General features: G+C 34.7%; 1 protein-coding gene across 1 annotated transcript in view; it reads right to left on the bottom strand.

Moving 5' to 3' along the window:
* The window catches only part of LOC149552998 (PHD finger protein MALE MEIOCYTE DEATH 1-like), a 112,558-nt gene extending 99,412 nt beyond the window's left edge, over positions 1–13,146 (bottom strand). Inside the window, exon 1 of the mRNA XM_089790272.1 lies at positions 13,030–13,146. Within this exon, the coding sequence (XP_089646398.1) occupies positions 13,030–13,146 (117 nt within the window). The remainder of the gene's footprint in view (positions 1–13,029) is intronic.
* Positions 13,147–16,098: the final 2,952 nt, after the last annotated feature.

Consider the following 16,098-nt stretch of genomic DNA (forward strand, 5'->3'; position numbering starts at 1 on the left):
ATACAAGGCACATCTTGTCCATTTCCACTTGGCCCATTGGGGTTCACATAGTCATAAATATAGGCTACAGGTATTCTAACCAGCTAATCTATCATGCCTATTTTTCAAATATAACACTAACAATAATAGGAACCACCACCACCCCCATCACCCCCAATGCCACCAAAAAATCCCATGTCAAGCATCACCAATTATTTTTCCATGCCACCTTTAGGGAGTATCCAAACAATACCACCACCACAACAACTACAAATGGGAGAAACTCCTTATGTGAATTATTTTGCTCTATTTAACACCCATATGTCTTCTCAAGTAAGTGCACTTCCATCCTACATAGGATTGACATATCCACTGCCACCATTGCAATAACCAAAACCACCACAACAATATGCACAAACACACACACCCAAATCTATCAATTTGTGCAACAATCCCAAAACTACATCTTGCACCAACATGCACAAAACCCACAATACTAGCAGTACTATGGCCCATAAGTGTAAACACAATATACCCAACCACTGCCACAATAACTGCTAACCCTCATCCAAGTAGTAGGTTAGTTTATATTCTACCCACCACAATACAAATATGAAAACCATCCATACTTACCTACTCCATTAGATACATACCATGCACTGAGGGTGACAGGATTGGGGACACCACCTACAACACCTATAAACTTAGAGTGGGAAGTAATGAACAATGTTATCAAAGAACTAAAAGACAATACTGAGTCTAAAATGTTCAAATTTGAAAATGTATGCTTGTATCAATTTGATAGGGCTATAACAACAATATACTTCTCCAAAATTTTTAAAATTTAAAATTTGACAAATTCAGGGGGAAGGGGGATCAAGTCACACATGTGAAAGAATTTTACATACATTTCCAAGATGTGGGTTACAACGATAATTTTCTCATGCACCTCTTCCAAAAAAGCCTTAGGGGACCTTCTCTTGAGTGGTCCTATCGAATACACTGTAGAACTATGAACACATTTGTAGAACTCTCAAAAGGTTTCATAGCACAATATTCTCACCTAGTCAAATCATATATATTATTGGTTGATTTAGTCCACATGAAACAAAATGGGGGTGAAAGCCTTGCTGACTTCCTATAGAGGTAGAAAACCCTTACAACTCAGATATCCAACAACTTACTAGAATGACACCTCATCAAGATGTTCATTAGTAACACACACCCCAAGCTCACACACTACATTCACATGAATTATTTGTAAACATACAAAGACACCAAAGTGAAAGCCATGGGCCTAGAACAAGGACCCATTAATGATAGAGTCATAAAGCTCTACAAAGAAACACCTAGGAACAAGGTCCCTCAAATGAAAAACCATGATACTAGAATAAGAATAAAAATATAGTAACTGATGGTCCCACAGATAGAAAACATAACCATGTGGTTGGTGTAATGCCTAACACCCCAAGCCCATGTTTCCAACAAACACTCTAGCAATAGTAGCCATATCAACAACTAACCACATTTTACCAACAATAATATTAGCAACCTCAACAACAAGAATATCAATAGAGTGCACAAACATCCTCTCAGCATGCACCAATAAATCAAACAAATTCCATAACTATCACAACTAGATAAAAGCCATATGTTTAGAACAAACCAAATAGATTTTATGCTCCCTTAGGGGAACCACTTGAAATCATCTTTGAAAAAATGGTGAAAAGCAATATTGTCATCTACCCATAGAGACAACCACTAGATGAGAGTCAACCTAAGCTCAAGAGGTACAATGAAAATGAGTTCCAGAGTTTTCACCACGTGAAGCGACATCCCACCATAAAGTGTATGAAACTCAATAAATATGTGCAAGATCTTATAGATAACAAGAAAATAAAAGTGGGGGAACAAGCCTCTCCATCAAAATAAATTCCCATCAGATAACAACAAGAATGTAGGAAAGACACCCACCTAGAAAAATAATACCACCACCAACAAAAGCAACAACAACAACACTCAACACAAGAAAGGTGATGACCATGACAAAACCCAAGATTATACCTTCGCATACATTGACTATGGTAACCTAATCTAGTGCATATCCCAAGTTGATCCCTCTATCAATGTTATACACATCAAGGGACCATATAACCAATGTGTTGTTATAAGCTAGTGAACTTGGATAAATTCCATAGTTCGATCTATAGCTCCTCCCTCAAGGGTGCAATACAACATTCTAGAATACCTTGGGAATATGATAGCTTAAATCTCCATCTTGGATCTCCTCTCTACTAGCCCACTCCATAAAGAAATCCTCAATAATGCACTCCATGAATCCTGTGTCCACATAGATATCAATGTGACTAACTTATAAAACCTAGTGGGACACCTATCTACATCATGTGTGCTATCATTCAAACCCTCTAATATTCTTGAAATTGAGCCCAATCACACCCTTCCACTTTGTATCACTATTATAGTCACTGACTTTGCAACAAAAAGGGTCATCATAGATAATGGGTTGACCCTGAACCTATGTACTTTAAAGTTCATCAAACAAGTAGAGTATACTAAGGCATACACCATAGATGAGATCATCAAAATCAAATTGTATGACACCTTGAAAAGAAGGCACTATCTTGTTGCCTATAAAAGTTGGTCCAACGAGTCAAAAATTAGTGTGTCATGTGGTTGATCTTAACCTACCATTCAAAATCCCCCTCGGTTGACCTTGAATTCACATGATTAAGGTCATCTCATCCATGTATCATCAGTGCATCAAATTTCCACATCAAGGCATTGAAATAACCATCTGCATTGATCTTGACCCCTTTACATACTATTGTGCATTGGAGGCATCATACCCCCATGATAATAATTGCCCAAAGATTATGATTGGCACTTCTATCACTGGCTCTTCTGACTCCTATCATGATCCCCACACCATCCTTAGATCAACACTCTATACCATTAAGATCAACCAACAAGGTTGTGGTGAGTATAGATTATTAGAAGAATTTTATGTTGGAGCCTTACACCTTGACCCACACACACAAGGATGCCCATCATATCAAGGTCTAAAGAGAGATACCACACCTCAACTCAAACAAGCTAGAGCATCCACATTTTTTGCCAATGACATCTTGAATAGACAAGAGATGGCCCTAGATATCAGTACCTAGTTATACAAAGAACCACCTCTCAAAGCTAAAGGACTCATTGACTATTTTAAACAAAAATATCCCAACTCACATCAACATGCTATTGAATAATGGGATTAATAGGGAGGTATTTTAGGATGAGAGGAATTAGGAACTATAACACCTATAGAGGTGTATAAAGAAGAAAAATAGAAAGATCTTAGCTTTGAACTCCCTAGAACTTGGGTACTAGTGAGAATGACCATGCCTTCTTGAACATCTAGTGAAAACTTGTAGAGGTTGAAGACATCCTTGAGGAAGTTGGAAAGATATCTTATGTTGATATCTATGATGGTGAAATTTTCCTAAGAGCTCCTATTCTCCATGACCCAACCATCAACCTCATTGATCTTCCCCTTGCCTATCCTAAACTCATTGATTGGGGCCAACCAAGCATACTTCATATTGACAAGTTCCGCATTGAGGACACACTCCTAAGATTTAATGGAGCCAAAGTTCCACACAAGAAGGCAAAACCACCATCAACCTATGTCTACAAATTGGACCCAAAGGGTTACTTCGAGGAGGAATAAATCTTGTCACAAAAAATGAGATAAAAAAGAAAAAGAAAAAGAAAAAAAGAAAAACAAAAGCATCCCTTGGTGAAAACTTCTTTAGAGTGCCATCAAATAAAATCAAAAAAGAAAAAGAAAAAAAGGACATATTCGATGGTTTAAACTTCTCTAAGGTGTTTAAGGATGGATTTTTCTTCCTTCCTTGCAAAATCACAGATCAAAGGTATCATCTATTTTGGTCAAGAAAAATAAGCTAGTTAATATTAGGCTAATAAAAACTCCTAGAATCACATACATTACAACATCACTACCACAATCACAAGAGGATGATCTCATAGAGGTACTCCGATGGAACACTTTTCAATTTGCATGGTCATATTAGGACATACTAGGAATGGAACTTGATTGGTTAATGCATCATCTAGAGGTAGATCCAAAAATCAAGCCAGTTAAACAAAAATTATGAAGGATGCATCCTTTGGTAGCCTTACTAGTCAAGGAAGAACTTGAGAAAATGTTGGAAGCCAAAGTCATTAGACAAATTGATTATTCATAGTGGATCTCAAATATGGTACTAGTCACCAAAACATCTGGTGATCTCATGATCTAGACATATTTTAAAGGTCTCAATAAGGCCTATCCTAAATATGACTTTCCACTACCAAACATTGACCTGATTGAGGACCTCAATTTGTGATATTGCTATCAGGATTTAATTGTGTGATTTTTGAGTCAAATTCATTGACCCATGTTTCATGAGTAATGATTCAACATGAATCCATCTCTCATGAGAATAAATGGATCACTTAGCACTCATTGGATCTAGGTGATGCTCATAGGGGTAAAGCACTGGGACTTCCCGAGAGGTCACCCATCCTAGTACTACTCCAGCCTGAGCACACTTAACTATGGAGTTTCTTCCATGGTTAAACCAAAAGCTTGCAACCCCATTTGTAAAACCTTCACCAAGTGTTGTGCCTTATGAACCATTCATTAGAAAGCCCCTTAAGCTCATCAATTGATAAGTAGGAGATAATTTCCATAGCAAGTCAAATTGTGATATTGCAATCAAGATTTAAATGTGTGATTTTTGAGTCAAATTCATTGACCCATGTTTCATGAGTAGTGATTCAACATGAATCCATCTCTCATGAGAATAAATGGAACACTTAGCACTCATTGGATCTAGGTGATGCTCAAGTTGGACATGAAATGTTATCTTTAATGGAAATATTTTTAGGACATAATCATATCCAAATAGTAGATGAAGATCAACATAATACATCATTTAAAACCACATGGAGTACCTTCTTCTACAACATGATGCCCTCCAGACTGTAGAATATAGGGGAAAACTATGAAAGAGCAATAATTTTCATCTTTCATGACCTTATCCATAAGACTCTTGAGGATTATGTCCATTCCATAAGAATCAAATCAGTTGATGGCTTGGACCACCTATTTGACCTAGAAGAAATATTTGACCATCTAGAAAAGTACCACCTCATGCTAAACCCCAAGATGCATCTTTTTGACGTCACATCATGAAAGCTTATGGAATTCATCGTATCACAATGAGGCATTGAGATTGATCCCCAAAAGTTTAAAGACCTCATGGAAATGCCTCCTCCAAGGATACTAAAATATCTCCACAGTCTCTAAGGAAGTTACAATCAATCACCAGGTTCATCTCATAGCTTTCAGATAAGTGCCAGCCATTTACACATCTACCCAAGAAGGATCAGTCCTTCAAATAGGATCCTATATGTCAATGCTATTTTGAGAAGATCAAGCAATATCTGGCCTATCCACCAATTTTGGTTCCATTAATTGTTGGAAGACCTTTAATCTTACACATATCAACTACTCTAACAACATTGGGGGTGCTCTTATCCCATCTAGATGACAATGGTAAAGAAAGGGCCATATACTATATTAGTCATACCCTAGTCGACTATGAGATAAACTATACTCCAATAGAAAAAGCCTATTTGGTAGTGGTTTTCACCACTTAGAAATTTTTCCACTACATGCTCAGTCACATAGCCAAGCTCATCTTTAAGATTGACCCTTTGAAATACATACTCTCATGCATGACACTTACATGAGGACTAGAAAAATGGGTCATGCTCCTCAACAAGTTTGACATTCCATACATTGATCAAAAATTACTAAAAGGACAAGTTATCATAGATCAATTGGTTGATGCACCCTTGGTCAATGCTTATCCACTAGTTATGGAGTTTCCTAATGAATACCTATGCATGATAGAGGAACAAAAACCATAGGAACTATACTTTTATGGGTCATACATATCTAATAGAACAAGAACAAGGATATTATTGGTTTCCCCTTAGTGAAAATACATCCCAAAATCCTTCAAACTTGTGATTCCAGTGCACCAATAACATATTGCAATATGAAGTCATCATTGTATGCAAGACTAAAGAAGGTTATTGAATAAAATGTAATAGAGTTACAATTCTTTGGTGACTTAGAGATGATCATCAAGAAGGTCCTCGATGAATACCAAATAAAGGACAATAAGTTGCTACTGTATAAAGAATTAGTGGATCAAATGAAAGAGTGGTTAATCAAAATCTAGTTCACAAAAGTGCCAAGGCTTCAAGCATAATGGTTACTATCAAATCACTCCTAGAAATTCCACAGGAAGTTTCACAAATAGAGTTCTTAGTCAAGCATTTACATGCAACTGCATATAATAATAATGAGTTAACATGAGTATGTATTCTGATTGGTCCCAAATTCCCATGGTACTATTAAATTCATGCTTACCTAAGAGATGATATCATACCCCTAACTTACAGGAACCAAATGCCAAAACCTAATTTGTAGAGCATCCCAATACACTATCATAGCAAACACCCTATATCAAAAAGGCTATCTTGATGCTCTCTCTAGGTGTTTAGACCAAAATGAGTCTACAATGGCCCTAAAGGAGGTACAAGCTAGACTTTGTGGTGCTTACATGAGCAATATAATCTTACATAAGAAAATCTTATGAGATGGATACTACTAGCCCACTATTGAACATGATGCATGTGATTTTGTCAAAAGATGTCTACCATGTCAACAACATGCTGACATGATATAGGCTCTAACACAAAATCAACAACCTATTGCACCACCATAACCATTTGTATGTTGGAGCTTTGACCTCATCAGTGTCATTGTACCTTTATCTTCAAAAGAACACAAATGGATCATCACAACTATCAACTATTTCACAAAGTGGGTTGAAGTAGTTTTGCTTGTCAACACTACAAGAGTTCAAGTCTTTAAGTTCACCTTCTTCCACATTGTCTGCCACTTTGGCATCCCTACCACAGTCTTCATAGAATATAGAGGCAACTTCAAGAACCTCAGCATGAAAGCGTTGTGATCCTCCCTCCACAACCACCATCAATTTTCTAGCACACACTTCCCACAAGGTAATGGTCAGGCTGAGGAAACCAACAAAACCCTACTCAAAATCCTCAAAAAAATTGTTAATGATTCTGACTGCAATTGCCATTTGGAAATCAACCCTACTCTATGAGCCTACCTCACCTCATTTTACACATCCACATGCACAACCCCATACTCCCTAACCTATGGTGCAAAAGTGGTCCTACCTATTGAGGTTGAACTCCTCTCCTTACGCATATATTTTCAAGGGAAATTATATGATGAAGACTATAGAGTTCCTAGACTCAACCAACTACATCTCCTTGATGAAAGAAGGAAATTTTCCTATGACCACCTCATGGTATTATTAGAAAAAAATAATACTGAGGCAGTGGGGGGGGGGGGGGGTGTGAATAAGTATTCTGCAAACTTTTGCACACAATTGAATATTATTTATTACTTTATAACATGCATATGAAAGTAAATAAATCCATACACAAAGAGAACTCATAACACCATTTTTTTTTAACTCGGGAAACCTTGGCCAAGGGAAAACTATGGTGGGGTTGGTACCCACAAAATGATCCACTAAACAAAAGAATCTTGTTAAGGATATTGACCCTATTAAGAGTCTATGAAGTACATATAGTGTCTCAATCCTTGTTAGAGGACTAGGCCTTGTTAAAAGCCTCAACCCCATTAAGAGTTGCTTCAACCCTATTAGGAGTTGGTAATACAATTACAACTATATACAAGAAGAGCCCACTGCCCTAACATACAATTATATAATGTTGTAACTTTACAAAAAATAGAGATAGATACAAAAGCCTCTTACTATTATACTTAACATTCCTTATGATCATACATTAGACTTTGCATCATATAATGTTCACATATCTTACATAAAATCATTGAATAAGCTTGCATATCTCTTGTATGTCATTACCACATCTACATAACTTTGCAAACTATGATTCCTTACTTATACCTTTACTTTTACAAAATTGTTGACTAGTCTACCTTGATGCTTCCACACACTTGACGTAATAGAAAATTAACACTTTCCTTCTTAGGGATGACATCTAGGATGTCATCCCTTATTAGTTAAGTAATAATTTCATGAACAAAATAATTCCTTAACCATTTATCCCTCTACTTCTACCGTGCTTTGTTATGCTTTGTTCATTGCCTTTACTAGTGTTTGAATTGTAACTTGTTCCATACTATCTGTACTGATCTACACACATAGGTACATCATTAGGAAACTTTTTTCCACCTTTCCTTAACTATGCATGCACCAATTGTAGTTGTAGACTTTGCAATATCAAAAAATAACTCTGTACAGCTATTAAAACTATCTAACACTTAGACAATTTTTTGTCTCTGATCATAGAATTCTCAACTGTACAATTTGTCATCTCTTTAGAGATATATGTTTCTGTAAATGGAAACCCTTTACTCAACTTACTTATCCATATTTCCAAAAATCTCCCCCTTTTGCATTGATGGCAACATATCGAAAAATTGGCTAAGTCCCAAAAATGTCATACAAAAGCTTCTCAAAATTTGGCCTTTACAAAATTTCAAAATTTGTGGATCATTAAGTTTATAACCATCTATCATTGTTTCTTGTATTACAATACTTCTCCCCTTTCTTCATATATTTATACAATCACTTTGTTACTCCCCCATTCGTTATACTTTATACAATTTTCTTATATTCTTCTCCCACTTTGACATCAATGACAAAGGTGTCAAAACTTATTTACATGTCAAAATTTTAGTATATTACCTCCTTACTAGGCTAATATGCAAGAAATATAGTCTCCAAAGATGACTATCAGACTCTTCATGCTCTTCTACCATAAATCCTTTATTCCTTCTGAGATGCTAATGAGAGAGCATAATCCATAAAATGCAATCTCCACCACATGCAAATCTAAGTAAATAATGTTGTCAAAAGATGTCTTGGCTAATAGAAATTCTTCCAACTAATGCTCAATGTTGCTCAACTCCACAGGTAAGTGTTCTCTTATAAGTGAGAATCTCTTTATGATCCTAGTCTTTCTGTCTTCCAACAGACTTATTTCATCATAGGTCTTACTAACCTGTCCTTCAATTGATTCAATATTTACACTAGGTTGACTTACCTAATCTACCAATGCTTTCACATCTATGCATTTCTTAATAAGCTCATCATCAATGTATTTTGTAAAAATGAAAGACATTGCACACTTTGCAGATAAGGTTTTACCTTCAAGATCACACTTTCTCAATGCCTTGATATAGGTTTCAAGAGTCAATAAATCATTTTTGATGTTTTGAAAGATAATGTCAAACATGTGCGCATCATGCTTTGCTTGAGCTTGTGCTACTACAACTTCTAGAAAATTGTGAGTTCAACATCAAATGCTTGAATCATAGCTTTGGTCCTATCTTTAGGGTTTGGATCAAGTGACTTCATAGTCATAATTCCTTGTAACTTCTTAGTTACCCCCATGAGATTTTTCTACAAACTCTTTACATGTATGTTCTTCCTGATGATCTTGCTAAGAGATATTATCAATTCCAATTGATTATCATCATTTGAGCTTGTAAGAGATGCTAAGGTCAGAGAAGTGCTTGGTGCACTTGCTTCTACCTTCTTTCTTTGTTATTCTTGTCTTAACTTCTTCTCATCTTCTATCTTCTTTTCTTCTTCTTCTTTTCTCTTCTTCTCTTCTCTTCCTCTTCTCTCTTCTTATATTCTTCTTACTCCTCCTTCTCCTTCTCTTCATCTTCTCTCTTCTTCTTTTCTTCCTCTTCTTTCTTTTTCTTTTCTTCATCTTATTTTCTCTTCTACACTTCATCTTCTCTCTTTTTCTTTTCTTCATCTTCTTTATGTTTCTTCTCTTCTTCTTTTCACTTCTTTTTTTCTTCTTCTTTACTCTTTCTTTTCAACTCTTCATCATCAAAGATATTGCTAATAATGTTTGGCCCAAAAATCCTTAAAAGGATCTTCTATAATATTTACTATCACCTGTGTGGTACCAACTTGTAGAATGTCATCTCCAATAGTGATTTGTGACATTGCTACTGCTGAGTTCAAATCCTTCATCATCTACGTAATTTCTTTTATGTTTCCTCATTCAATTCCTAGTAGTTGCCTCCCATAATTAGTATGGTTCTCTTCTTATTTTTGAGACAAGGTTCCAAACCTTTCAATGGGCTCACCATGTGTTCATCACTGGCAATTTGACACAATTTTCTAAGAAGATTCTATTTGATGTTGATGTCTTCTTCATCACTTCTATTCCTTATATTTATCAATCTCTCATAGAGATCCTTAGGAATATCATCCTTTACATATTCAAACTTCTTATTAGACAAAATAATATGTCTAATCACAACATTTTCTAATTGTAATCTGTCTATACTCATGTACAAATGATTATACTTATTTACTAACAAAACTTCCATCACTAATTATTGCACACTTTACCTTGTCAATTGTAACGCCTCGCCAAGTGATCCATAGAATTAACCTAGAGTTTCACTGAGCTTGGTAACAATTTTTTTTTTTTTTTTCATGAAAGTAAATACCATACATAACTTATTCACAATAACGGGAGCAATAGCAATGTCCATCTGAAAGTAAACATAACATACATAACCGATTTCATTCTTTGTTGAGTTACATCTAAATTACTAACATACATGAGTCCATCTAGTACAACATCCACATGAAATAATAATGATAAGTCTAATGTTTAAATATTACATTTCAAATTCTCATTCATCCACTGTACACATCATAGGGTATGAAGGCTTAAAAGAATATACATATGTGAAATAAGGTACATCATCCTATTCTAATCCATGATTCATCAAAGACAATCACATGATACACATGATACATCCATCATAAAGATCAAACATAATTAACTAAGTGCATGGTTCCTCCCAATTGTTAATAGCATCATTAGACCATCGTGGGCCCTAGCCATCCTTCCCTGCGTAACATCCCAAATTACCGAAGAGATCATTGGTATTAACATAGTAGGAATGTCACTCCTAACATATACAACATCATATGTAGAAAGTAATCTAACATGAAAATATAAGCATAAGATAACATCATCTAACATATGCTAATCATCAATGAAAGGATACATATCCACCATCACAAAGGATGCATCAGCCACGATGTCTCAATGAATCTCAAATGATAAGAGTGAAAAATACACTACCACCCAACCGCGTGGTACCTAAGTGGTCCACTCCCACTGTGCTGAGGAGATAATCTCAAGTCCCAAACAAGTTGTCAAAATATCATAGCATAAATCTCTATAGTTCAGGAATCCTAAAAGTATATTAACTCAAAGGTTCCAATCACAAAACTGACATCTAATCCCAGAGGCACATAATGACATGTAGGAACCTACTATGCAAGCGGGAAAGTGTCATCGCATTTATTACGTACAAGTTACCTTGGTAGTTAGCTAAACTCCATGGGTCCATACTGATCTCATGCGGCCACTAGTATCCTCTGATACTGACAAGGCATACTATGGAATGCAAGGTCACAACCATGCATTCTCACTACTCCCATCCTAGCCTGTACAAGCACTCAAGGCATGGGCGAGAACAAAACACTTATCTTTTTAGGTTCATTCAGTTAGTATTAGGTGTGAATGTTATCACTTATTAATCCAACTTACAATGAGTTACCCTGGTAGCCTCTTAGGGCCCCGACCCCCATTGCAAGCCACTTCCCGACACTGCATGTAGATATCCTATCCTAATGCTCATGGACTCATAAATCTCAAAATTACAAAAGATAATCCATAATAAAATCATCAAATATGCATAAAAGCATCAAATTTCCATGAGCAAACATCCATAGAAAATCATGAACACAACAACTCTTTATTGGCAACTGAAGTATCACTGATAATCAAAAGTATCCAATGGTTCTCAATAACCAAAATATATCTCAAACACACTGATCGAAGACTCCAAAAATGGTTGAGTCAAACATGTCACAACATGACATCATCAAGAATAAATCCACATCTCGGTCCCATCATGGCGACTAGAAAATAACCAAGGATAACTGATCGATGACCAAAATAATGGTTAAGTCAAGTGTCTCATACATAAGAATTTCAACTATAAAAATCAGTAATCACAACCAATACATAGAGAATTCCATGACATAACCATGGTTGGGTTTATAAAGATTGAGATTAAAACATCATCATGACATCACAATCACATAACCCCCAAGCCTCTGGTAGACGTCCTATACTGGTCAACACTAGTCAACCCAAAACCCAAAACAATAGCATAAGAAATACACAATGTAAACACATGTTTTGGTTTTGCTAAGTTTACAACTTGAACTTAAATGCAAAAGTCACGGTTTACGTTTCCAAGTTTAGAGAAAGAATTTGAAGGAACATTTTGTACATTTTTCCATGTATTGTTTTTGGATGGATAAAAGTTCTCCTTTATAATTCTAAAATCCAATTTCCAATTACAATATTTTATTGAAATCGTTCCCCACCAATATTTTAATTAAATTTCATATACTTTGTATATTTTATAATTTAAAACTAATAATTAAATCTTAATAGTTAAATTATAAAATTATAAAATTATTCATCATTATAAAAGATGAATTCTTAAATCTTTTATCAAATAATAATAATTCAAATTTATTAATTACATATTTACATATTACATATATACATATATATATATATTTATATTTAAATATATATATATACATACATATGTACATATATAAATAATAATTATTATCGCATTTAAAAAAAATGAAATATAAAAATTGAATTATACAAATTCGATGGATGACATATATTATAAGTTAAGCGCTTCACATATTACAACCGGTGGTGACCATACTCAATGGTTAATACACTGTCGCCACACATAAGCCATGCGGCCTGCAGCACCGACACTCTGCCAAGTGCAGGTGCCGTGCGCACGGGTCTGCATACGATGGACAAACGGGTTGGTACATCCACCCGACCCATGGTCAATACATATAATGTTTAGTTTTATAGCGTTTTTCAAAAATGCAAATACAAATCGCAATGCGATTTTGTATATATATATTTTCACTGCGATTATTAAATTTGATTCCTCAATTAAATATATACACATGTATATATATATATGTATGTATATACAAATTTTGTGTCACAACATATAAATAATGCATATATATATGTATAATATATATATATATATGTATGCAGATATAAACATACATATACACAATATATATAAATTCTAATTCTCAGAATTTTCTTATAAACTTTTAATCCCAATTTTTTTTCCAATAAATAATCTAATGGGTTTGGCTATGAATTTAAACCCTAGCCCTGTTATTTTTTTTTTCAGATCTATGCATATAAAGATTTCCACATAAATTCAATTGCCCATATTGAGAATGCATACCATAAAAAAATGAAATTCCTCAGAAGACATATGGAAGACACGAAGAAGACATGAATGCATGATGCAAAAATAGCATAAGAAAAATCACAAGAATCTACCCAAATTCTGATGCTAATTCGCTTTTCCTCAGAAAACCCGCAGAGCAAGCTCCTCCCTTCTTCAGAGTTCTCGAGTCCTCCAATGCTCCAATTGCTCTCCACCTTTTTCTTTTAAGTTTCTATGAATGCCTGAATATAAAGAGCTCTCAAGAAACCTTTGGAATGCTTCTTAAAATCGCTGAAAGGTGTCACCAACTAAGCATGGGTCTTTTCCAATTCTTTTTGATGAGTCATAGAATTGTAGACACCTTGTGCTTAATTGATGCACTAACCCCCGTGTTGTTGACACATGTTAATTCCCATGCAAGCTTATAACTCCAATTTACTTTTTAAATAATTTCTATTTAAATTTTATAACTTTCATTTTAATTTTTATAACTTTTATTATTATTATTTTATTTATTACTTTATTATTATTTTATAATTATTATTAATTTTAATTTCTAGTTTTCTTTTATTTAATTCCTTTCCTCAATAATTCACATTTAATTAATCACAATCAAAATATCAAAGACCATGATATTTTATTAATTTTCTCAAATAAATAATTTATTAATTAAATCTATTTGTTAAGACTTAATTAATAGAAAATTCACCATAGACCTTCAAGACAAAATATGAAAACCCATCATAGAACAAATCATACAAAATAAATCTAAAGGGTTAAAAATCACGAAATATGTCATCCGAAACATTTGGTGGGTATTCAAATTTGATACTTGTCCTAACTCACTAGGACAAATGGTTTTTAGGTTTGGGATTTGGACTTGAGAATTTATCTCCCTTCTCTTATCATTGAGATAGTATAATAGGGTATGCTTATCCTGGAAATTCAAGGAAGTCGATACTCAGCACCTGTAACATGCAGAAAAACCATGCATGTACATACAATATATAATGCTAAGCTAAACAGACAATTGTAGGAAGTGGTGCGTGTAGATCCCGACTAAGCAGGTGACTATGACTCCCTTCCTTAACCACATCAGAAATGCCATACAATAAGAAAACACGCACACCATACATGTGCAAGTATGGGGTAAGTAACCATAATAAAACACATGAGATAATAAACCATCTAACTAATCATCATTAATAACTGAAAACAATGTAATGATCATCATACATACATGAAATGTAAAGTCTAAATGAACTCATCATATATCAACTGAATCCATATCATAATATCTGATAGTGTCAAAACAACACCACTAAACCATCAACATAAAACTAGTCTACATAGTCTGATAACAATAGCAACAATAAGTCTAGAAAAGATGTGAACGAGGGTAGGCACTACATCAATTTTAGGTTTCCAAGCCTTCCTTTCTAATTGTGGACTTTTAGATTCTTTCTTTGAGGCATTTTGAGGTTCTATCCAACCTTGCATCTTCTTTCTTAGTACAGTTGGAGTGATTTCTTTCTTTCTTTTTCCTAGACATGAGGCCATAGCCTTCATTCTATTCTTCCTTGGAGTGTCAAGTGATTCTTGTTTTACCTCTACAAGTCTTATTGACTTCCTCTTAACCTCAACAGTTTCTACCTCTTTCTCCTTAGACTCCTTACATAGTGGAATAATAGGAGTAGTAGGTGCTTGATATTGAGAAACTACTACACAAGGAGCAATAGGGGCTATGGTAGGAGGTGTGACCACTGTCACAGAGTTTAATGGTCTTCCTAAAGCTAAGGGTGGAACATACATCATCCCTTGCTGACCTGTTTGTTGCATACCAATGAGAGTCTATCTGCTTGCCTCTTCAACTATCATTTGAGCTTGTTCAAGTGTCTTCTTCATCACTATCTCTACTTTCTTCTTTGCATATTTCTCTAGTCGAGTTTAACTTGTTGATTGCATCAGCTCCTCATAGGTTCCAAACTTGACAACCTCTTAATCTTTATATGCCTTGCGGATAACTTGTTAATATCTGTCAATCTCTTCTTCTATCAGCTCATAACATAGGGGTTCAACATATAGTATTCTAGGTTCAACTTCTACAATGTAAGTAAAGTTAGTGTCAACCATGAAGAAAATATCTTTCCTATACTTATCTGCCATAAAGATTGGCACTTTGAATCTCTTCTTCATTTATGTATGATAAGTTTTCACTATCAGGTTTGCATTATCATTCACCTTGTCAATAGGGGGTGTTTATTATATATATCTAAACTAGTTTCCATGGTACATGAATCACTACTCATCAAAGTTGATGTCTACATAAAAGGGAATCTCCTAATTAGGTGGAAAAAAAGTATGTAATCAAGGATTGGAATCTAAACTTGTTGTTCTTCACTTTTTTAATCCTTTACAAGTTTTTTGTCAATTATGTTCTTTGAATTTCACAAAGTTGACCTTCTCCTTGTGAACACAAATTTTGTAAGCTACTTGTATGAAGCCAACTGCCATGTCATCTTCTCTGGAACCATAACATA

The sequence above is a fragment of the Cupressus sempervirens genome, chromosome 6, assembly GCF_028749045.1.
Source record: "Cupressus sempervirens isolate cs-2001-9-10 chromosome 6, ASM2874904v1, whole genome shotgun sequence".
Lineage (NCBI taxonomy): Eukaryota > Viridiplantae > Streptophyta > Pinopsida > Cupressales > Cupressaceae > Cupressus > Cupressus sempervirens.